Genomic DNA, 26111 nt, shown 5'->3' with positions numbered 1-26111 from the left:
TTCCTCTGATTGAAGATAGCTAATCGGCACGGGCTAAGTGTATCGCAGTCTTTACAATGGACAATGGTATTTACTGTTGGAATACAAATGGAGTTTATTGTTTTGTTTCATGAATTATGCTAATAAAGGGAGTTTTATTATTAGTTAGAGTATTTTCTACAAGTGTGCACGTACATCTGCGGTCCTGTACAGATATTACGAGTAGAACCAGCCGTCCGCATTCGATGCTTTTTCATGGCGAGCATACATGACCATGGTATGTTTATCAGTACAGTAGCATTTATGTAATTGCATTTTGCTTGAAGTAAGTGTGAATGGTATAGATTTTATACCCTTTGCTTTTTCCATTTTATCAATAGATAATATGAACTATTTCTCCGTGTTTTTGTATAGTTTTGATATATTTACTGCAAATGTACGCACATTCAAGTAAAGAAAAGGTATTCTATATTTATTTATCCAAAGCTTTTAGAATGATTTACTACTGTACGATATGTTTATTGTAATTTTGAGCACTGCGTGGTGTTCCAAAACATGAGTATCAGAGATGTACATGTACGTGTTACCTGTCGAAGCTACCCGCACAGGTAAATCGAAGACACTGATGTGAAGTGAAGCGTAGCAAAATTCGTACCCTTATATACCATGCCAACCCTGATACATATAACAATAGAATATCCAACTGATATGGCGGAATAGCAGAGAAATATGGTGGACATATAGAATTATACTATATTTATTATATCATGTCAGGTTTAATGTTCTTTGTCGTCGACAGAGAATATAGTTGCAAGAGTAAGTGTATTTCAATTCTTAGGAAGGAAACCTGAGCGAACTTAAGTAGTGTTTTCATTCATTTATCATGTAAACAAATTACAGTATATATAAACTTTATTCGTACGAGGTCAAATAAAAAAAAAACCATACAAGCAACAGTAACTATTTGCACGAATTGATGATCCATTCCCTCGATCCCAAAGGATCATTGTAAGCAAACTCAAACTGTAGAAGATTATAGCATTTCCAATGAAAGAGAAAATCGATTCACATATATTATGCATGATAATGTAATTGATATTACCAATCTAAAAATATTAAAATCATCAAAAGTTGAAGGAGGAGTTGTTTTGTACATATTGTCGTATAGTTTGATTAGTAACAATATATAAGAAACATCATATTCATAATTGACATTTCATTTTCTTTATGATTATTGACAAAGCTACAATTGTTTTCCAAGTCGATCCATTTCGTCGAGTATGAAATCCAAGTCTTCCTTAGTTGTCATTGGATTTGTTATGATAACCCGAAAAAAGTTGACATATCCTTTCGATGTCAATGGATTATAACCAATCATCATCGTCCCGTTTTCCATCATTCGCCGTTTGATTTGAGGAGCAATCTACAGTTATAAAAGATGCATGTTAGTGTCATTAATCGAGCATTTGACTACCATTTACTTGGTCAAATATATATAATCTCAATTGAAACCAGATGCGCTTATGTCGATCCAATTTCTGCAATTACATGTATGTAACATTCATGCAAATGGTACTTTATTGATGGACAGGACATATTTTTAATTGATATTTTGTTCCCAAATACTCAAGGATCACATCAAATATAGTGGGTATTATGTGATAAATGAGGTTTACATTAGAGGTGGATAATTCATTATCACGGATAATAAAACCTCACATTTCTTATGCACAAAACAATAATTTAAAAAATGTCTGAAATATACGTGTTATTGATTCAATACAAATACTCTCTTTGACTTTTTAAGCTGATAGTAATGATTGATGTCAATAAACAGTTTCTTACTATGTACACTATCTACATTCAAACATTCTTTGTCATCAACATTTGATATTATATGACCAAGTAATGATTCAATATATACTACTATCTTCTTCTACCAATATTGACGCATTTGTAGGACAAATTCAAAACATTCACAGGAACGTAATGAAAGAAAACGAACAGTGATCAATCTCACAACACCTATAAGCAATGCAAAATAGATAGTTGGGCAAACACGGAGCCCTGGAGACACCAGAGGTGGGACCAGATGCCTAGAAGGACTAAACATCCCCTGTCGACCGGTCACACCCGCCGTAACTCCCACATCCTGACCAGGCAAACGGAGTCATCCGTAGTCAACACCAGTGCGCCACGAACGGTCTAACAATCGGTATGAAACACGTCAGACAGCATCTGACCCAATGATAGGTTGTATTGGCAAATAAGATCGTTATAACGACTATAGAATTTGCGAAATGCTGATTTTAATCGAGACTGTTGAAAACCCCGCACCATCAACTTGTTTGTCAGTAGCTTGCGTCGATTTAAAAACTGACCATACGCAGAACAAGCTCTTGCGTATCGAATCAGTTGAGAGATATAAACACCATATGCGGGCGATAATGGAGTATTGCTACTTAAATAAGGGAAGTTGACTAGGGAGAAACTGAAATCATCCCGTTTGTCATACAGTTGAGTTGTCAGTTTTCCGTTAATGTCTACTTTCAATAAACTATCTAAGTATGAAGCAGAAGTAGACGACTCTGTGGTGTCTTTTATATCGAGTTCACAGGGGGTATATCGAATCGACATATGAATGAAGATATTGTTAATAGACGTCGTCGATATATCTAAATGTCGAATTGAAGGCCACAGCAAGATCTTTTTTCTTCTCACGTGGAAGTTGTTGAATAAATTCTGCTTCATATAAATATAGAAACAGGTCAGCTAACAAAGGAGCACAATTCGAGTCCATGGGAATTCCAACAGACTGTTGGAAGACCTGATCACCAAAGACCATGAATATATTGTCAGTGAGGAACTCTGGCATATTTTTTATTTCAACTTCAGAGTACTTGTTTGTGGAATCAGAATGGTATTTAACAAAGTAATATTTTGGATGACTGATCACTAAATATCAATATTTTCGTTTTCCATTTTTGTTTTTGCCTATGATGTCAAAAACTTAAGTCTTTAATTTATCGTGAGAAATGTTCGAGTAAAGTGTTGAAAAGTCATATGTTTTGATGTTATTGATTTGGGAAAAGTTTTGCGATTTCAAGTTTACTAATACGGCCGCGACAGACCTAAGTCGTTAAAACAGGTATTGACAGTTCCATCGCCAAACGCTCGGCATCAGGTGTGAATGTCACGGGTCCTCGGAGATGACCTTAAAAACGGATGACCCGTGTCACAGTAGGTGTGGCACGCTAAAGAATCTCATTGCTCAGTGGCCGTTAGCACCGATCATAGGCCTAAAGAAGCCCTCCACCGGTCTTTGTGACGTCTCCATATGAGTGAAAAATTCTCGAGCGAGACGTTAAGCAAGATAAAATCAATCAATCAATCAAGTTTACTAAGAGTTTTTTTTAGAATTGTTTTAGAATCCGCATTTGATTAACACAACTTCTGGCATATATAGTCGCACAGTAAGTTTGAAGTTTCTCCTTCACAGCTATTAATATTTTCATGAGGAGCAAAGATAGGGCCTAGGTAGAGCACTTACTTGATCCAGCAATGTATCTTTGTTTGTAAGGGTTTTTATGTAGTTTAAGAATGCAGTATAGGCACAGTAACTCATATTCATGTGACCATTTGACTGGGATACTAAATGACATTGTGTCTAAAACTGAAGCATGGTTTTGAAGAATTTCATCTTTTAAAAGGGCAGTTGAAGCATAAGCAAATCCACCAAACGTGGAATTAATGCCAAGTTCGTTTAAAATACAGTTGTAATAATGAGCGTTATAAACAACGACAATGTTGTTACAAGCTTTGTCAGCTGGAACCAAAACATATTCCTCATGTAACCTATATGATTCTTTTATCACTTCTGGTTTATTAAACACAGAAAGATAGATGGTACGTACTTTTATTTTAATATGTCTAACGCGGGATTTTAATATTCCACTTATGCTTTTGACCGATTTTGACAATGTATCAAGTTCTTCTTTTTCATATTTAGCCCATCGTCTGGAATAATCTTCGACAGAATTCATAATAAAGATGACGTTCTGTCACCGATTGAAAGACCGAGGTTCTCTGTATTTAGAACCTTTTAAAATAAGTGATTTGAGGTACTCATTTTCAACTATATCAACATCACCGGTAATGACATGTCCAGCTGGACTATAGTTGAAAGAAGATGAAGAACAAGAACATGCAGGTGGATTAAGTGTAAGATGGTCTATAGTGACCATAATCTACAAAATCAGTTCCTTTTGCTGCAATGATTCCATTCGTTCCCATAGTGTCATCAGATAACAAATACCTTGTGAAACAATAGTTTTTCCTCAGACATCTTTGCCATAACACTAACACTAGACATTGGTAACAAGGTAACAAAAATGCATTGATTTTTCTCATCTTACACATATAGCCTAAATCCATATATACAGAGATTGAAAATCCAACACAACACCCATCAGCAACAAAACTTGAGGGCCACGAATAAGCGGATGAGATAATCCCTTAAGCACATTTACTGGATTATACACAATAACTCTGTCTCTAGGGTTTGCACTTTAATTCTGGGAATACCTTAAATACCTACCTGTTTATCATTTGCTAACTGATTTTTCGGACTATTAGAAGAACTAATAACTGCCTTTGATTTGGTGACTAAACTGACATTAAAGGAAGATTATACTAAATTAATTTACTATCATCGTCTAAAAGTGCAGATACTTGGATAGAACCAGTTTTCACATCTCTAAACACATGTTTTTCATGGTTTTGATCACGAACAGTTTTCCTCGGCACCATTTTCTGAACCCATGACCGATGCCATACTCCTGATATTTATTTGCTTTTTGGTGAAGTTACTGATATAATTTGCACTGTATAGTTTTGTTAGGGGAATGATATAGTTTGCACTCTCCCGCAATAATTTCGCGTTATGGGCAAAGTTGACATCTTACTTTCGGTTTTGTTTTTAAATTTACATTCTTGCTGAATATGACCTTTCCCTGAACAAATGTAGCACGCGCCGACTGGTCCAGGACGCGTCGGACCGAGCTACAGTTGCTTTCAGTACTTTCTGGGGACTGATCTCTGCGGACGACTCAAGGTTTTGACATCCAATCCATTAAAGATGATATCTTTCCATCATCCTTTTGTCTCCCTGCGACTCCAACCGGTTTTGCGGCAGCGACAGTTGGAATGATATCCCGGTACCCACCACGCTTCTCCTAATTTGGCTTGATAGAGTGCGTCTGTGAATGACTTTACCACAGATGTACGCACAAGAACGAACGCCATTTGTTATGGTACACCGTTCACAAACCTTTCAATCATATCCTTTCACGCTTTTGTAATCGCAATCTTTTGTCCGGAATCTTACTGTGATAATCTTCGCTGAGGACTAAGGTTGAGACTATTAAATACGGCACTCTGGAATCAAACATATCTTTCTTTACACAATGGAAGTTTACAACAGATTTCAAGGAAGTCCGTGCGTCTCTGATGTCATTAGACAACGAGTTGAACCAAATTAAACCTGGGCCTATTAGCTGTAAACGAAAAGCAGCCAGGTGACGATTATTCTCATTCAACATTATAAAATCGTTAAAATTCAAAAATAAAGTTTAAATTTTCCACCATACAATAGTTATTGGGTTACGTGAGAGTTCAATTTGGGGAATAAATAAAGAGTTCCGCGTTAAAACAAAATGTTTTAAATCACAATTTATCATGATCCAAACTTTGTATAAATTTCCAATATATAGACAGAAAATAAAAGCTTCTTAAAGCTGACATGAATTAATAAATATAGTATAATTCTATATGTCCGCCATATTTCTTTGCTAATCCGCCATATTAGTTGGATATTCTATTGTTATATGTATCAGGGTTCGCATGGTATATAAGGGGTCGAGTTTTGCCACGCTTCACTTCACATCAGTGACTTCGATTTACCTGTGCGGGTAGCTTCGACAGGTAACACGTACATCTCCGATACTAATTTATAGGACATCAAGAAGAAATGAAATCACGTTTTGAAACACCATGCAGTGCTCAAAATTACAATAAACATATCGTACAGTAGTAAATCATTCTAAAAGCTTTGGATAAATAAATATAGAATGCCTTTTCTTTACGTGAATGTGCGTACATTTGCAATAAATATGTCAAAACTATACACAAACGCGGAGAAATATTCCATCTATTATCTAGATCTATTGATGAAATGGAATAAGCAAAGGGTATAAAATCTATACCATTCACACTTACTTCAAGCAAAATGCAATTACATAAATGCTAAAGAAGACATGGTCATGTATGCTCACCATGAAAAAGCATCGAATGCGGATGACTATTTACCTGGGTCTACTCGTAATATCTGTAAAGGACCGAAGATGTACGTGTACACTTGTCGAAAATACTCAAAGTAGTAGTAAAACTCCCTTTATTAGCATAATCCATGAAACAAAACGATACACTCCATTTGTATTCCAACAGTAAGCAACATTGTCCATTGTACAGACTGCGACACACTAAGCCCGTGCCGATCAGCTATCTTCAATCAGGAGAAGTATCAGAGTAGAATATTTACCCTGTATAGTGCATGAATCCTTATACCGTATGATTTACTTGTCAGAGTATTGCAGATTTATAAATCAGGAAATCATTTAGGTACACAAATTGTTTGGTCATAGATAATTTGCATATACATGTACAACACTGCACGAGTGTATGGGATGAGAGAGAGAGAGAGAGAGAGAGAGAGAGAGAGAGGTGTTCAAACGATGATCTTGTAATAATCGCGCACTTATTAAGACAAATGATATCGTTAATTCAATATAAGAGAACAGTAACTCAATATTGCTCTCATTAATTGATAATACAGATTTATTTGATTCATTTAACGCACGCAATATTTAGAAAATAAACATATTTTTAAATAATGTTATTTTCAATTACTTCATTTTATGCTAATTCGGCGCTCAATAGATCTTATATATCTATGCCATTTTGCTTTATTACATTCTGCGTTGAACTCGACGCAAATTGTAGTAATGCAAAATGTAATAATTGAGTTTATCATATGCGTAGTTATCAAGCTCATAGAATTTTTTTTTTATTTAAACATATTTTATTGAGAAACTCAACAGGATTGGGCAACAGGCATAACCTATGTAGGCCATCTTCCAAATACAAAGGTCAAGTACAAAGGTACATAGAATCAAGGGGAGAGGACAAGAGTGTCTGTCCCCCACCTTTGATAACAATATCCATTTTTTTTGTTATTTTTTTTTATGTTTTCCGCCACACTCAACAATTTTTCAGTTATCTGGTGGCGCCCAGTTTTTGTTGGTGGAAGAGAGAAACCAGATACAATGTACCTGGGAAGAGACCACCGACCCTCCGAAAATAAACTGGGAAAATTTCTCACTTACCGGCGCGAGAGGGTTTCGAACCCGCCCCGACAGAAATGAGAGGTCGTTATTTTGTTATGCAAGTAAAAAATATATTGGGTGACAACTCCCCCCCCCCCCAAACTTGACCCCAGCTTGAAAGTTCTGATATAATAGTAGAAGACACACACCACCACCAATTAAGAAAATGAAGATATTATGAGTCACTCATAGTAGAGGACTCTAACCACCCATCCCACCCCCAACGATGGAAGAAAATGAAGTGTAGGGGGCAATTATTGAGGCAGTCAAAGTAAAAGACTCTTTTAACCCTTCGCCCTCACATTAGGACTTTGAACATCGGATAATACATCTTGGTTTGTTTGGGTTTTTTGTTTTATTTTATTGCTGTTTTCGTTCATCTTTTTTAATTATTATTTTGAATGACAAGAAATTTTGAAGAAAACAATTTTCCATTTTTTTCTTCCTGTTGTACCATGAAAAATGCCGATACATGTCTGGTTATTACATGTACATTTTGCTTTTCAACACATGCATACATACTAATTGTATGGTGTAGAATTGCACCCTTTACCAAGTTTTCCTTCATTTACACAGTGTAAGGAATGATAAACCAAAATCACAAAACAAAATGCATAAAGGTCAAGATAATTTTAAGCGTGGGAACTTCATTCACGAATACATAGATACATGTATTCAGAAAAATCGCATGCATGCATTGCAGGAATATAGCATATGTGTGTTTTAACGTTTCTGTAACATGCCACAATGATTATTTTCATTGCGTAGATTTGGCGCAATGGATATATTCTGAAAATAGACATACCACTGTACGTCGAAATTTCAAATTCAAATGTATTCAATAAGATGTTAGTATTCATAAATCAGTAAAATTCGTGTTGAGGTTTTATTTGATATGATACAGTGTCAATCTACTGTAATGCATTAGTAGGATATGCAAAAGGCAAAAGTATAAACATTTCTAGTATCGATATCTATATGATCACGAAAAAACATTATATAATTTATATCCGGATTCATATGCCGATTTAGATATCAATAAAAACAAAGCTGCATAGTTTGGGGGAGGGATTCTAATGAATCTGATGAAATTAAAAGAAGAAACCTCACATTTACATTCAAACTAGATGTACTTCAAAATGAATTAATTTCTGCTCTGACTGAAAGCATTGTTCTAAATTCGGGAACGAATCTTGCATACAAAATAATTAATAAGGGAACACATAAATTCGAGCTCCTATGGAATTTAATGAAATGCAGATATGCATCTTTCTTTTAACACGAATTGTTATGTTATTTCAGGCACGTATACAGGGGGTTGGGGTGGGCAGGAAGGCTGAGCTGGTCTGCTCTCCCCACTTTTTTGACAATTTACTTTTTTCCGCTATTCTAACATACAAAGTCAATATTTTCTACATGCACAGATTAAACTGATATATATATATTTTAATTTGTAATGAATTCAATTATAAGCATCAACTCCTGTAAGTTTTTAATATATTGCCAATAACAATTTTTTTAATAGCTGGAATTTTTTAATGCTTGTAAGCTTACCATCATATCAGTGATCAATGTTCTTTCCTTCTGTGAAATGATATATTGTCCATCGAAGTAGGACACACACACACACACACACACACACACACACACTCTCTCTCTCTCTCTCTCTCTCTCTCTCTCTCTCTCTCTCTCTCTCTCCTGTTCAATCAATGAATATGGATATACAGAGACCGTAAATAATTATGTGGTTCCCAAAGAAAGAATAAAACTATATTTTCGTTTATACATTTCCTATTATATGTGTCTTTGTATAATCAATTGTTTATTGTGGATTGTAAATGTAATACCCGCATTTTTAAACAGATGTATATTTTCGATCATTATTCCCTTATTTGTATATCCAAGCTTGTATATGATCATCGATACATTTTGAATTGAGCACGCAATATATCCAACCAGATGCTCAGTGTATATGATTAGATTCCCGATTTCTATAAACTGCAAAACCTCGACCAGACAAGCATTCAATACAGGAAAATTTTTCGACTCTGACATATTCCCTGATTGAAGACAGCCTGTTTGGCACGGGTGAAGTGTGTCGCAGTCTGTATAATGTAATGACAACGTGTTGTAAAGTTCTAACGAGATAAAAATGGAGTTTATCATTTTGTTTCGTGGATTTATCAGAATAAAGAGAATCTGATATTTTCGGTAAGTGCACATCTCCGATATCTGTTGAATAAACGTCCGTATTTGATACGGTTTTTTTTTTGGCGAATATGCAATGTTCATTACATATTATGCATGTGGCATGGACCTGTATTTTGCAAAAAATGATATAAATAATATATTTCATGCTCTTTGCTTATTACATTCTATCAGTATCTAATTGACAAACGATTTCTCCGCATTTATTTCATACGAAACTGCAAATACTTGCATGCACTTGCAAGTATGCAAGAAAAGCTTTTTTTGCATTTTTTTTCTAAATTATCTAAACTTTCGGAATATTGCATTGGTATGCAATAAATATTTTGTAATTTTGAGCAAAGCATAATGTTTTAAAATGTGATTTTGTTTCGCATTCCCTATAATATTACTATCGGAGATGTGCACTGGTCGAGTCGACCTAAAAAAATCACTCAGGTGTGACAATCACATTTTGGGTATACACGGGTAGAGTAAATTAGCTACCTGAGAGAAATATGGCGGATAAGATGAGAAAGGTGTACGTATTTATTAATTAATGTCAGCTTTAACAACTTGAATATAACGTTTAGAACTTTTCTTGCAAGCTCACACATATATCACTTTTGACAGATCCTCCTACTTGGGTATAGAATTGAACAATGAAATAAACGAAAGAAAGTTGCAAATTCAGAGAAAATCTCAATGCCATTAATTTGCAACGGTAAAATGAGTAAGAGACGAGCATAACGAAATCAAAGAAACACAATTTCAAGATCTAACCATAAATTTGATAACTTGCAGAAACCAATTTCCACTTCTACCATGAAACAGGAAAGAGGTGTCAAAGTTAAGAATTGCGATCAAGTGTAAAATGCTTTCCCTAAAGATTAAACATCAAATATACAATTAATTTCCAATTATGAATTTGGAAATACTTATACCAAATCTAAAAGGAAAATACACAATTGTGAAATAATAATTTTTAGAATTCCTGACTATATCTATATCTATCTATCCATCTATCTATCTATCTATCTATCTATCTAACTATCTATCTATATTTAAAACTCTAAATACTTTCTAGATATATTTCGACCGTGCTACATTGTACCGGACTTCCTCAGTCGTGTGTATCTGTCATAGCAACATAAGGCAAGACAACGTACAGAAAAGTACTTTTACGTCACAGTAAGTATTATACAATTGAAAAGTAGCGTCAAAGTTGTTATACCGCGAAAAACATTTGAAAAAGGTAAGTTGATTGATTGATTGATGTTTTCCGCCACACTCAACAATTTTTCAGTTATCTGGTGGCGCCCAGTTTTAATTGGTGGAAGAGAGAACCCAGATACAATGTACCTGGGAAGAGACCACCGACCTTCCGAAAGTAAACCGGGAAACTTTCTCACTTACCGGCGCGAGCGGGATTCGAACCCGCGCCGACAGAGGTGAAAGGCCGTGTGATTTTGAGCGCGATGCTCTAACCACTCGGCCACGGAGGCCCCCTGAAAAAGGTAAAAGTCTAATAATAAAATGAACAATACTCACCCGACCTCGTGGACACATCCTAAAATATGACTATGCGTACAATAAAATATCACTTACCAAATATTTAATTGCACGCATAGTCATATTTTAGGAAAGGTTTTTTAACGTTAAGCATAGTATAACGTTATAGATGATAAGAGCAAACAATTCCACAGTAAGCTTTTGAGAACAGGTTTTCAAGTCATGATAAAGTGTCTTTTTTTTCTCGTTGGGAAATAGCATTTTTTGTATAAAGTTCATAAAACGGAAATACACTACATTGTCCCTAGTCACACACATTTAAATGTTCACTAACTTTAATTTTTCTATTTTCAGATACTGAAATGTGCTGTTTATGAACTCGTATAGGAATTCGCAAAGTAGTATCCGTTTCACCGATATACGAGTAATGTTTTCAACATCCAGTACATGTTATCACCTGAATTAAATTTTTGGTGGAACACGTCATATCTGAATTAACCGTAAATTCCTTGTTGTTAAACTCGAAAAATTTCTCTCCCATAAACATGTCGTTCCACATCGGAGATCGTCAATTTGGTAACAGTAAACACTTTACTACTGGACTTTTCCAGAAACCTAGACTTAAATAACAGTTACATATATATCGGCTGTCTCTTCTTGTTACTTTCTTTATTTTTTCATCTGTTTTCAGTAGGTCGTTGAGTTGCTACACTATTGGTGTAATATTAGAGTTCCTTGCGTTATGTGTTGTAACAAACGGTAAAATGTGTGAATTTGTCGTGGAATTGATTTTGGATTATCAATAAGATTTTCTCGATTGAGATTTTTTTTTTGGCTTTCTTGATTCCGTCTTCTATAAGCTTGATTGGATAATTCTGTTTTCGTAAATAATTACTTAATTCCCCTAAACGTTGTTCTCTGGTAGGTCCCTCACTAACAATGACATCATAATATGCCTAACGTAGAAACATTTTCCCTTCATTCGTTTATGACGTCGTTACATGTACGTACATGAAATGTCAGGACGCGTTTATGACGTCAGGTCATTTCAAAACTATTTTAAAATGTAACGCCTGAGGATTATATAAAATGATAGCGCTTGCATTAGGGCTGAAACGATACGCCCCCTTCGCGATACGATACGTACTGCAATACTTATGCCACGATTCTATATTTTCAATACGATACATTTTAGTGAAGAAATCAGTAATAACTTTTAAAAAAAATTTAACTACGATGATTCACAGTCACAATTTGAAAAACAAACTCTGGCAGTGGTATAAAAAGGAATCTTAAAGTTCATACAACCGAAAGAAAGTTCCAGGCTAAAACAGAAGTCGAAAAGACGTAGAATCCAAGGCAGCGATATTTCCTATTTCCGTCTTCGTCATTATTACAGTGATCGGTTTATCATTTACAAAGCATAACACAATAAATCCGGGTGTCAGAAATACTGAACCGAACGTGATAACTGATTATCGCTATGATAAACGACCGAAATTCGTAAATTGTAAGTGTTGCAGTATGAAATAAAGTAATAGATATACAGTATACATACAAATGCAAACGTATAAAAAAAACCTTAACTCCGAACTAAAACTTGTACCGCTTTTAAAAGGTGTGTTAATTTACCTGTCAAATAAATCATGCAACATAAAACATTACACAGTATTGGTTTCAAATTCGTTAACTTCGATATATATATATATATATATATATATATATATATATATATATATATATATATATAAACGATCTGCTGTCAGATTTCGATTCCAAAGCAAAAGAGGTTCTGGACAACATAGTACCCCTTCGAACCATCACCATCAAAGGCGGCTCCCTCAAACCGTGGTACAATGACTCAATCCATGAAGCCAGACAACGGAGACGACGGTTGGAGCGTAAAGCCATGAGCTCAAGTTGCATAGACAGATGCTTTACGGAGCAGACTCGAGCTGTGGTGCATATGATCAACTCCTCCAAGTCCAGCTATTATCAGGAAAAGCTCACCACAGCGGACAGTAAAGAGACTTTCAGAGTTATTAGCATTCTGGTGAATTATAATGCAGAGACTCCCTTACCACCGGCTACCAGTGATCAGACCCTTGCCGACGATTTTGTGCAGTTCTTCTACATCGAAGTTCAAAAGATCAGACAGGGTATCGATGCCTCGGATCTCCATGACAATACATCTTCTCCAGACCTGGACAGACCAGTGCCTCATTTTGGTTACTTCAAGATCTAGACGCAGAAAGAAGTGGAGAAGGTCATCAGGAGCTGTGCTAATAAGACCTACTCACTGGATGTCATCCCCACTGCGCTCTTGAAGAACAACACTGTTCTCTCTGTGGTACTACCGACCATTACTGAGCTGTTGAATACACCACTTTCAAGCAGTGTCTTTCCAAATGACCTGAAACGCGCACTTGTTACTTCACATCTGAAAAAACGTGGATTTCATATGAGAACTTTTACTAACTATAGACCAGTCTAAAATATCCCTTTCATCAGCAAGGTCATCGAGCGTGTTGTTGCACAGCAGCTTACCATCGATGATACCCTTTTGCTGGAAAGACTACGTGAGGAAGTTGGATTGACGGACACAGCATTCTGTTGGGTACAGTCTTACCTAAGTGGCCGCATCCAAGCGGTTAAGATCAACACCAGTGTGTCCTCAGATGTACCACTGTCCACCGGAGTGCCCCCAAGGGTCTGTTCTCGGTCCCTTTCTCTTTCTGGTATACCTTCTCCCACTCAGGAGAGTTACCAACCAGTATACCATAAAACCCTCAGGTGACACTCAACTTTACAGCAGTTTGAGTGTAAAAACATTGCCATGTGTACTTATCAAGTCAACATTATGGAGGGATACATAGCGAGTGTACGAACCTGGATGACTGTGAACAAACTCATTCTTGATAATGGAAAAACTGAGCTCGAGATAATGGTGGTTGCCAGTGCCCACAACCAGTGCCGTGTGAAGAATATATGTCTGAAGATTGGTGAGGCAATATTGACACATAAGTCTACTGATAAAAAAATCGGAGCTGCCCTGGACGCCACCTTATCAATGGCAATACAAGTCAACTCCGTGGTAAGGAAGATGTACTTCAACATGAGGAGAATCTCCAAGGTGAAATACCATCTCACCCAGGAAGCGTGTGCAAAGGTCATCAATGCAACAGTCATATCCCACTTTGACTATCACAATGCCCTCCTGCTTGGCATGACCGATCGCTCCATGTACCGACTACAAGTGGCTTAGAACAACGCTGTACGTTGTCTCACAAGAACATGCTACAGACAACATTTCGCCGGTACTTTGACGACAACACTGGCTGCCTGTAAAGCAACGTGTGTTTAAAGTGCTGACAACCATACATAAGTCACTACACTCTCTCTCAGCACCAGCCTACATGAGAGAGCTATGTCCTGTTTACCAGCCATATGGGACCTTAAAATCATCATCTGACCAATGGAAACTGGTAGTGAAGAAATCATCAAACAAATTCTGTGCAGGAGCCATAAAAGCACTAGGTGCACAATTGTGGATTAAACTGAAATTGGAACTTCGAGAGCTTGAAGCAGATAAAGCATTCTGCAAGAACCTAAAACACTCTTGTTCAAGTGTGAATATTGCCTGTAAATGTAAAATTCAGTGCAATATCAAGTATTCCATGTGCATTCTCTTGCAAACTGAATTTTGATCCAGTATACGAATGCAATTACATGTGTGCCAGTTGTATCCTGTCTGGTCAAAGTCAACCACCTTGTCATCTTACTACCATGTTTTATTTAAGGTATTCCATGTATAATCATGATAATAAGGATAATGAACAATTTTGAAGGATTTAGATCAACATAAAAGTTTATTGTTAAATAATGATGAAAGTGAAGCAGATGAAATTCACATGACTGGTAAATGATTAGAAGCTGACCTTTTTGCACTTAAGACTTTTTGGAGGAGTTGTCTGCCCTTTGTAAAAATAACAAAAATCTAATTTTCTAAAAATGTGTGTGGTCAATGATTAATTTTATTTCATATTTTCATAAAAAGAAAGTGTATGTAACTTTCTACCAAGAGATTAGTATGAAAATATACTTTGTTTTTAAAATATTGTAATAAAACATGCTTTTCCCATATACTTCAATGTTAAATTCTAGGTGAAATAAATCAAGCAGTAAACAAAATTTTTAAAATTCCTATGGTGGATTATTTTTATTTGATGAGCCCTTCAAAATGATACCATGATTACAAAAATCCCACCATCCATTTATTAGACATGAAATATGGTCATTATACATTGAATACCATAAAGTCTTTCTATTGTTTTGTCATTTCCTTTATAGCTCCTGTAGGTCTTTTATTGGTATATTATTATTGTTCATTAGAACAAACATTGTACAGCGCATACAAACTATATGTAATTTTGCACTTAAAAATGAATAAAGTAATAATAATAATGAACTGATTTCTACCTAAAACAATTTCTACATATTATTTTAAATATTCTACTAAAATAACCCAGATTAGACATGTGCAACATTTAGAACTACGTGCGTGATTGTTGTTTAAAGAAATCCAACAAAGACTGGGATATTTTCATATGCAAATCCATATATATCGGTGTATCTTAAAAAGTCGGTCAAGAAACTGACCGATAGGAGTATTGACCGACATATATTTTGTAGTTTATCCATACACCATTAGGCAGCATTATGCAAATACACCACTTTGAACTTTATAACAAATATGATGATAGTATGCTGTTGAATTTAATAAATTGTATGTATAGTATTTTCTGAAAACTATCTACTTTTTAGAAAATGCTTGCAATATCTTTCGTTGTACACGTGTTTACCTTTGATATTTCAGTCCACCATTCTGGATTTTCTTCTTTTCCTCTAAGTCTTTCAGGAATATACCAGAAACAAATATTAGGACACTGAAACTAAACAAATACACATATTTTGAAATTTTATATCAACGTGGAGATGAATTGTGAACAAGAGGACAGAAAACGGTTACAGCATGAACCCGTCAGACAGTGAATTTCAACCTGTAAACATAATATGTACTCTGAATTGACATTGCATACATTCTGAATAGAAAAGCTTTAAAGTAGGCTATGGTGCACCAATCCATCTGAAATGTGAACTGATTATGTATTTCTCTGAGAGGGATGTTGTGACATAAATTCCAGGGCTGTATATAATATAACATAAATATCTGTATGCATGTCGAAAAAAATCTGGAAAACTTCTTAACGTACATGTACGTCTACCCCTAAAGTAGGTTATAGTGCACTAATCCAGCTGAAATGCAAACTCAACTTGTATTCCTCCGAGAGGAAACTTGTGACATAAATTTCTGGGCAATATCTGTATCTGTAACGAAAACAAGTTCGGAAAACTGTTTGACCTAGTTTTAGCCCGAACGTAGGCCATAATACACTAATCCCGTTAAAATACAACTCACTCTTACGCTTCTTGAGGAAGAAATTATTACCTAAGTTCACCACTTTACATGCATCTATTACGGAAAAAAGTCTCGAAAACATGACCTTGGACTAATACACAGACAGAAGGATAGACCGATCCAGCTGAAATGCGAATTGAACTTGTATTCCTCTGAGAGGAACCCTGTGACTAAATTTCAGGGCAATATCTGTATCCGTAATGAAAAGGAGTTTGAAAAACGTTGGCCTATTCTTATTCCGAAAGTAGGTAGTGATTACATGGGTCATTAAAAATTAATGAATCTGTGAATTTGTTTGATTTTTACATATGTTGTAGTTGACAGTATCTGTAACTCATTATGAAAGTATCATGCATGTTTTTTACGGAAATTGTGACGCTACGGTTGTCATAGTATTCCCTCTTGTCGACTTTCCGTAATAAATGGTACAGGTATTTCAGATGATTTTTTAAAATGATACAAAATACAAACCTACCCCTGGAGGCCATGGTTTTTACAAACTTGAATCTGCACTATGTCAGGAAGCTTTCATGTACATCTCTGGCCCATTGGTTCTTGTAAAGGATGGTTTTTAAAGGTTTTATTCTATTTGTTCCATGTAAAACTTTGATCCCCTATTGTGGCCCCAAACTACCCTCAGGGGCCATGATTTGAAAAAACTTGAATCTGCACTATGTCAGGAAGCTTTCATGTAAATCTCAGTTCTTCTGAGTTATGTCACTTCATTTGAATAAACTTGAAAGCCCTTTATCCAAGGATGCTTTTGTCCAAGTTTGGTTATAATTGGCCCAGTGGTTCTTGAGAAGAAGATGAAAATGTGAAAAGTTTACGACGACGCCGACGACGACGACAGACAGACAACGGACAAATCTTGACCAGAAAAGCTCATTTGATCCTTCGGCTCAGGTGAGCTAAAATGTTGGACATGTAAGGTAGCATGGAGTCTTTTTGAAAACAGCCCTTTCGCCCACACTGTTTCAGGTTTAATGACGATAAAATATGCAATACAGACTGTAAGTTCCCACATGTCTGCGCAACAAGCTACAAAGATTACCCAAAATCACAGTAAGGGAAATATCATGACAACGACATTGATGGCAAACAACCCAAGCATACAGTAGGTATTGTACATCCCAATCATACCACTACCCTTTGGGTATCTTAATCCGATAAAAAAGAGTGATAAATTTCCAACCCCTATAAAAGTAAAACTGCTACCTCACTACTTAGAAGGTTATGACGATACCATGGTTAAATACTTATTAGCGGATTAAAGAAGTGTATTAGTTAGAATTTGAGGGGGAGAGGGGTTATCAATTCAGTCCAAATAAAAAATCCGCTCTAGAAAATACTCATATTGTGTCTCAAAAATTTCTAAAGAATTAGTTGATGGTAAAATTAAGGGCCCTTTCAGTCAGCCCCCTTTCATTAACATAAAAAACATTCCCTATGGGTATGACAAAGAAAGTGCCAAATCAATACCGCATGATCCACCAGTTGTCATATAAGAAACACGTTTCAGTAAATGCTGGAATATCAGATAATTCAGCAACCTTCTGACATTTTCATCGCGATACAACTATATAACTTTACATCATGAAGTACATTTTTTATTGTTATTTCATATATGATTTTTCTCGGGAAGGCTAACTAAGCTGGGAAAGCCGCGACATTATAACTTGGACACATGTGCGGAAAACCGAGAAGAAATGGATCTGTTTAAAAAAGGCCCAGGGGTCAGTGTTTGCCAACTATCAATTTTGTATTGCTTATAGGAGTTATAAGATTGATCTCTGTTCGTTATCTTCACCTTTCATGAGAAACAAAACACACTGTACGACAAAGATATTCATCCTAAATGTCATGATGGAGAACGTTTTAGTAGATCACACTTTAAAGAAGGATAATGTTCTCAAATGGGTGGGTTGAATTCATGAGTTGTATTTAAGCCGATTGTTTACATCATTAATTATAACTACATGTATACGTTGGATGTGGTTGGGTTTTTTCTAAACAGAAATACACGGACGAGTGATTCCGACTCATCTTTCACTGAACTCGTATGTTACTCACTGGGATTTGATATTAAAGCTTATAAAGATTGAGATTCGTCTTTTCTCCCTATGATAAACTTTCCCATCATTACATTCATGAAAATTAGGATTTGTAAATAGCATGATAATTCCTCAAAAGAGACTCAATATACATATTCACAAAACAGTTGCTTCTATAACTTTGAAGGATGTGGCCATGATAACACAAAACTGGTGATTAATTCAAGAATTTAAGGAGTTACATTTAAAGGGATGAAAATGTTTTAGTGGGAGATCAACGTCTCCTACCAGGGAGTAACAGCTTCAACTTAAAGATCAGCCTAACCGGCAGTTTCCCGCGTAAATTTGGAAAGGTTAAAACGCATATCCAATGTTAAACACAACAAAATTTAACAGTGAATACCCACTCTTTCAGTGATTGCAGTAGGTGACTGGGGTGATCTAAAAATCGGCGTTTGCAAATTTGCTCATCTAATATTTCGCTAATGTCAATATTCTCCTTTTGCAAAGAAACACATTGAAGTTTATAAATTCTAAATAACTAATTTGTATTTCACTACCGCATAATTGCATTAGGATAACAGGCAAACATGAATATGGTATACTATATAGAAGTATTTCAAGGGCATCCGTATAATGTTTATGCCTCTACCTGATGCTTTTTAAAACTTTCTTTTACGTTCTTTCGAGAATTTTTCACTCATATTGAGACATCACTAACTGTTGCTGAGGTACCACAAACTTATACCTAGTTCTGGTGTTCAGGGTCGTACCAGTAGCATTATCCCACGGCTCTTACTCCCAAATACTGAGCGATTGGCGAAGGAATACGTACTACCTATGTTTGCGTTTGAGGTTTGATGTGGCATGAGGGAGACTCACACCTGTCCTCTAGGTCACAAAACGAACGTTCCAACCACCGGTTACTGATGCTGGACTAGGTTGGAAGTATATCTTCCGCAAATACCGAACAATGTGTGATTAGATCCGTGAAAAAATGTTTACTAACCTGAGGAAGAACTAGACGAAATCCTTCCCTTTTTTTCAGTTGGTCTGTTAGATACCTTTTAGAGAAAACAAGATTCTTATACATGAAAATGTATATTCTCTACATTAACGGTGTACTACTCATATAACACATAACTTTCAGAAATATTATACTTGGCATTTGTGAAGGAAAGCTCAATCTGTTCTGCCATTCCATTATCACCCCGGGATTTCCACATTAACCACAACTTGAGTATGTCCACTTTACGTCCACACTGCACAGTTTTATCTCCTGAAATAAAACATAGGCGTTGTATATTCATAGATGATATCATAAAAGTGTATATATGTAAAACCAATTTTGATGCACCAGATGCGCATGTAATATTTCTGTTTCTGTTTTTGGCACTTGATGACTCTGTCCCACCTCTTAGGAGATCATTTCTGAATCAAGCGCTATCCATCCAGTGCCGTAGCGTCCATTAAGGCAAAACAGGCATTTCCCTACACATTATTTTATTAAGTATGTAATTTCATAAATCACCAAAAAGACAATGTTTGTGTAACATTTTTCATGACAAACAATCTCATGTTAAACAATACCTGATGACAAAATGGAAACCCCTTGGTGGTTCATTCCCTTGTTCACTGCAACACGTTTGTTACATTATCTAGTCAAAACATATTTCTCGAGTTATACCCCGCGTATATTGAGTTTATTGGTATTTGTATTGAGAATGCGCGACGCATATACATTGTATTTACGTTCTAATTAATAGATGTTTGAAGCATGGTTGCTTGTGTTTGTTATTCTTTATAATCGACACGCCATCCGATATCCTTTAATAGAAACACATATCGTGTTGTCAGAAGTATTGTATATATGGATCTTACAGGCATCACAACGCCATGCATGGACTGGAGTTAAGACACATTTGGTCGATAGCTGGAACAAATTTCAGCAACACGTGCAGTTTATCTTCGATGGCTATTTGAAGGAGAAGGATGAAACTATCGAGATTAGTTACTGACTTATTTAGATTGACAACAAATGTCGAGATGTATACAACATATGGACCTTACTGAACGAAGAATAGAAAGAGATGAACACGAACATGTACTATACGTATTTCAAACAATATGTACAGCCCAAGCTTAACCCCGCATTCAGCAGAATCAATATTAACAATGAATACAGGGTCAATAATCAATCAAACAAATTGTTACCAGACTACGTCTATTAGCTAAGGACTGCCAATTCCATAATGCAGACGAAATGATGCGTGACCGAGTTGTATTTGGAACGAATTAGGGAAAACTCCGTGAAAAGCTAATCAACGGACAGAAAAAACAAGATAACCTTGGACAAAGCCATTCAGATTGCGCAAAACTATGAATACTCACAGGAGCAACTCTAGTACAAGAAGTACATGCAGTTGTATCCCGGGGAGGAAATCGCAATTCCCACAAATACAAAACTTGAGGACACAACACTAGCCAGTCTAAATCAAGATCGTACAGTGCAAGTCAGTCTGAACAGAGATCGCACGCCAGCAAGTACGAGCGCAGCATCCGGTAAACCCTTAGGTCCAAACTGTGGATTCAAGAATGCACTGTACCAATAAGAAAAAGTGTTCTGCACAAGGAAAAACCTGCAAGATCTACAACAAGTAAATTCATTTTGCGAAAGTATGCCGCAGTGGCAAGAAAGTCCATGAAATGTACGAACCATACATAGCGAGAACAGAATATCCTTTACACAACTCTGATGACAATTTTGCTGATTTATTTGTTGATTGTATCAGTTGTGTACATGCATTTAGAAAACCTAATGTTTTGTATGATCAAAATCAAGCATTTACACATATTACAGTAGGTCTAAAGAATGGATTGCTCAAATGTAAGCTTGACGCAGAGTCACAAATCAATGTCATACCACTATGTACTTATAAGCAACTAGGTATTGCTGATCGATAGAGTCAGTCGTCTGATTTATCTGGGTATTACAGGGTCCCTACAGATAGCACTATGTTCCTGTAAAGTAGCTGTTAATGTTGGAGACCAGACATATGCACCCAGGGTAGTCATGCCCCAGGCATCCTAGGACTATCTTCATGTATGACAATGGACCTAGTTAAGTTCATTAACTCAGTAATAGATAACTCGTCTGTGTCAGATGGTACATCAGACAGTGTAGTAGACAAAACAACAGTGCTAACAATATTTAAGGATGCTTTTGAAGGGCTAGGCTTATTCCCAGGGGAAAATACAATTCACATAGACTCTGATGCAATACCTGCTGTCACCCCCCCCCCCTTGTAGGGTACCACAAACTTTGGGCGACAGGGTAAATACTGAGCTAGAACGCATGGAAAAGTCCAAGGTCATCGCCAAGGTTGATACTCCCACACGATGGGTAAACTCCATGGTAGTGGTTAAAGTGACCATCTGGAGCTTTGAGAATATGTCTTGATCCCAGAGATTTAAATAAGGTCATTACCCACTTAAAACCCTTAATGACATTTTGTCTGAACTCTCGGGTGCATATTACTTTACAAGACTTGACCCACGCTCAGGCTATTGGACGGCTATTCTAGCTACCTCACTACATTCAACACTCCATATGGATACCCGCTTTCTGAGACTACCCATTGGCCTATAATCCACACAAGACGAGTTTCAGCACAAGATTGAGTACTCTTATACAGACCTCAAAGGTGTTGTTACAATCGTTGACCGCATTCTAGTATATGGAAAAATTCGTGCCAATTCTGAGCATGATGGTAAATTACTTGTTAAAATTCTCGCCAAACTTGGCTGAAATCACTAGTCCAATGAGAAAACCATTGTCCAAAAGGTCTTAATTCATTTGGGACTCGGACCAAGAAGAATTGTTTGCACTGGTTAAAGATATTATTACAAGATCACCAGGGCCGGTTGTATTGTCGTGCATTCATCTTATAATTTTTATAATTGCATTTCATTCGGGTTTTTTATGCACTGACAAATGTATCAGGTTTGGAATAGCTGAATCAATTGTTCATTGTTTGTATTGTTTTTATAATCATATTCTCACGCTTGATTTTAGTGCACTGACCATTAGCTCGCATCTGCTGTTTATGTTAAAGTCAAATTTGCTGCGTTATGTTTATTTAACTTGGGTAGGGTCTGCATTTTGATATTTATCTTAATTATGAACCAATGCGGGTTCCTGTGTAAGTTTGGCTATTTATGTGTGCTTTACACGTACACAATTCATTCCTGTGAAAGACTCTCGATCAACTATACAAACGTTAAAATTTAGGAAAACAGTGGCCGATCACGAAGTAAGTTTTACAAGTTCTAATATCTTTATTTTTTAGAGCTGCAATTTAAATACCAGTGTAAAGTTCATGTGTACCTTAAGGTAGTGAATTACTTGCATCTAATTTTATAGTAGCAATGTAACCTAACTTAATTTACTTTTTCATTATGACTTTGTATTTCATTTCATTTATAGACTTGATTTGTTTATTGTAGCTTTTTACCATATACGCACACACATACGGATACACACATACGTATACCCACTAAAACAGGGACACACACGCTATTTAGGATCCGCGCCTATATGTGAACTGTTTCTGGCAAATAAACTGCAACTGGTTATCTCACTGTAATCCGTGTTGTGTTTTTAATAAAAGTGACATGGAAGGCAGTACACCGGTATTGGTTTATTTTGATCCCTGCAAACATTCCATATCGCATGTTGATGTATCTAAAGGTGGTTACTCTCCTACATGAAGCCAAACCCGTTTCTTTTGCCTCAAAGTCACTTACCCCATCTGAAATTAACTACGCACAAATAGAAAAGCGCAACAAATTAAAAACCAATGAAATTCCTCAGCCAGAGGATCTTGCATTTCTCCAATAGAGTGTTTTGGAACCTGAGAATAGTTAGCAAATGCCTGATATTATGCCAGACTTAAAATCTGATACAAATGGCATGCAACCCAGTGAAAGTCTTAAAAATATTCCACCACAAGATTACAGAACAACCAAATCCGTATATTACAAGATCTGAAAGAGTAATGAAACCAAGAGTAATTCAATCTATTCAAATCACAAATTATCTAGTCAATTTCTGTGTATATGTTAATTGTGCATGCTATGTTAGAAGTTACAGAATACTGATTATTATGATGCTCATTTATACAATAGTATGCATGTTACAGAATGAACTGATTTTTCTAAAGGGGAAGATGTTACATGATCTAATTAAAGTTACCTTACACACTTTTCAACAGGAAATCAAACGTAATAATTTTCAAGGAATCAGCAAAATAAATCGAATTACTGTGTATGCATGAAAAATTAGTAGAATTTAATGTAAATTAATCTTTGACCGTGTTAAATAGCATATTTTGTCTCCAAGTTATACTTGTAGTTGAAAGATCAGATTGAATTGTTGTATGTGTCGTGTAGAGAATTCACCCCCTACCCCTTTTTGTACCTTTTTCATGATCATTGGTCCTAATGCTCAAATACTCATTTTAACAACGTTGTTTTCCTTTATCTGGATCTGAGCATGTACTGTGGCAGTTTTTAGTCAAATATATTTACGACAAAGGAATCAATGGAAACTTGCTCATTTTTTTGTCTGTTGGTATGGTCTTAAGTTTGTTTTGAAAGTCATATATTCCCTTGAGGTTGATCTGTTTCAAATTTTCAGTCTAACTTTCATGAAGAGTGCGTATTGCATCCGCTGACAATAGTAATTTTTGTGTTTGTTCATCCGATCAAAAAAAAAAAAACCGTGAAAAGGTCAAAATGGTTTGACGGACGGTTATGGTGTACTAGCTATAGATAAAGCGCTTGCATAAAGACCCAGGTGTTTCGAACATTACTATTGTCAATTGCATTTTCTCCTTGTCCGTTACATTATCACGGGACTTGATATTTGAAAATACATTGTATCTGCAAAGAGGAGAGTTTCGTACGTTATTTTTAAGTCTAGAAAAAAAACATAACGGTTGGTACAACCATGCCTATTCAAATATCCGACCACACGTAGTACCTGATGAAGAGAACAATAAAATTCAAGGGGTTAGAATCCCAGTCTGGTCGGTTGCATTTCCTTGTGTAGAAAGAAATACCAAACATCAATCTAAATAGATAATTTTCAACTTGAAATAAATGATCGTAACTGTGAATTAGTAATTTGTAATTGCATAGATTCTAGATTACAAATTAATTATTGATCTTAGAACTTGTCTTGAGTTGATGATATCAATGATTGCATGAACATTAACTTACTGAATCTACACCAAGACAGTATCAAAACTTTAAGACTATGCTTTCGCTTATGACCGTAGCAGTGTGGGATCTTTAACGTTCCAACGCCTGCGCGACACGAGTCCTGCGTTCTTAAGGTCATATCCGAAAGGTCTGTTATTTTCGTTTCTAAATTCCGAGCGTTTGACGAAGGAGCAATCACTGCACATGTTTACGCCTTAAGCACGGCCATAGCACGAACGGGGCTCGAACTCACGACCTCCCGGTTACAAAACAAACGCTCTAGCATTAAGATACCGTGATATTGGGTCCCAAACATCGAGCCAACAATCTCGCAAATGTCAGCCTTGCCTTGGGATGTAACATCATTTACGATGCAGATATAGTACAAGTGAAAACCTCGGAGGCATATTTCGACGGAACATTCAGCATGGAGAGGCAACGCAACACAATTGCTCAATAATATTTTCACCAAATTTGTTGGCTTGGCCATATCGAACAGTTCATCACTGTCGACGCTTGCAAAATTCTTGTAAAGTCTTTAGTGGCATAGTGTGTTGACTATACTGATGCCCTTTTCTATGGATTTAACAAGTCTTGTATGCATCGTAGAACTTCAACGTGTGCAAAACGCCGCAGTGTGACCCATAACGAGGACGGAGAAGTGACCATGTTGCACCGATTCTGAAGAAACTTCATTGGTTTCAAATGAAATTACTTTTATATATTTTTAATTTTTTTGATAGTTTATCGCCAAAGTATGCATATCGTGGATCTCGTTGAGTGTTATGTACCAAACCGTTCTCTTTGTTCAGAAACGTCCATGTTATTATCAACTCTTCCAAAGATTCGGACGAAGACGTATGGTGAACGACAATAAGAAGGATCCTGTGCTCTGTGCTCACTTCCAATCTATATTTGGAGATCAAACGCTCCCATCAATTTTAAAGCAAATCTTAAAACTCATCTTTATGATTGTCTTTTTAAGTTTTGAATCTATCTTACATTTAAAAAATCAATCTGTGTTTAAAATAACCCAGTTAGTCTTTCTATTCATTTTTGCATTTTTATATGTATTTATCAATTTATCTGCTTCAATGGCATTGCAGTAATATTTTCCAGTCCATTTTACCCTATGTCATGTTTTGCTTTTTAAATTTACGACTGCTATTTCATGCTGTTAAGCGTCTAATGGTA

At 36.0% G+C, this 26111-nt stretch overlaps 1 protein-coding gene across 1 annotated transcript in view; it reads right to left on the bottom strand.

The window, feature by feature from the left end:
• Window positions 1-873: 873 nt before the first annotated feature.
• The window catches only part of LOC125646540 (cysteine sulfinic acid decarboxylase-like), a 152536-nt gene continuing 127298 nt past the window's right edge, over window positions 874-26111 (bottom strand). The window contains exons 13-16 of the mRNA XM_048872888.2: window positions 19815-19932; window positions 19663-19717; window positions 15983-16072; window positions 874-1402 (exon numbers count right to left, since the gene is read on the bottom strand). Coding sequence (XP_048728845.1) covers window positions 1223-1402; window positions 15983-16072; window positions 19663-19717; window positions 19815-19932 — 443 coding nt within the window. The 3' untranslated portion in view covers window positions 874-1222. The remainder of the gene's footprint in view (window positions 1403-15982; window positions 16073-19662; window positions 19718-19814; window positions 19933-26111) is intronic.

This window comes from Ostrea edulis, chromosome 6, assembly GCF_947568905.1.
Source record: "Ostrea edulis chromosome 6, xbOstEdul1.1, whole genome shotgun sequence".
NCBI lineage: Eukaryota > Metazoa > Mollusca > Bivalvia > Ostreida > Ostreidae > Ostrea > Ostrea edulis.
This window is presented reverse-complemented; position numbering and strand designations above follow the sequence as displayed.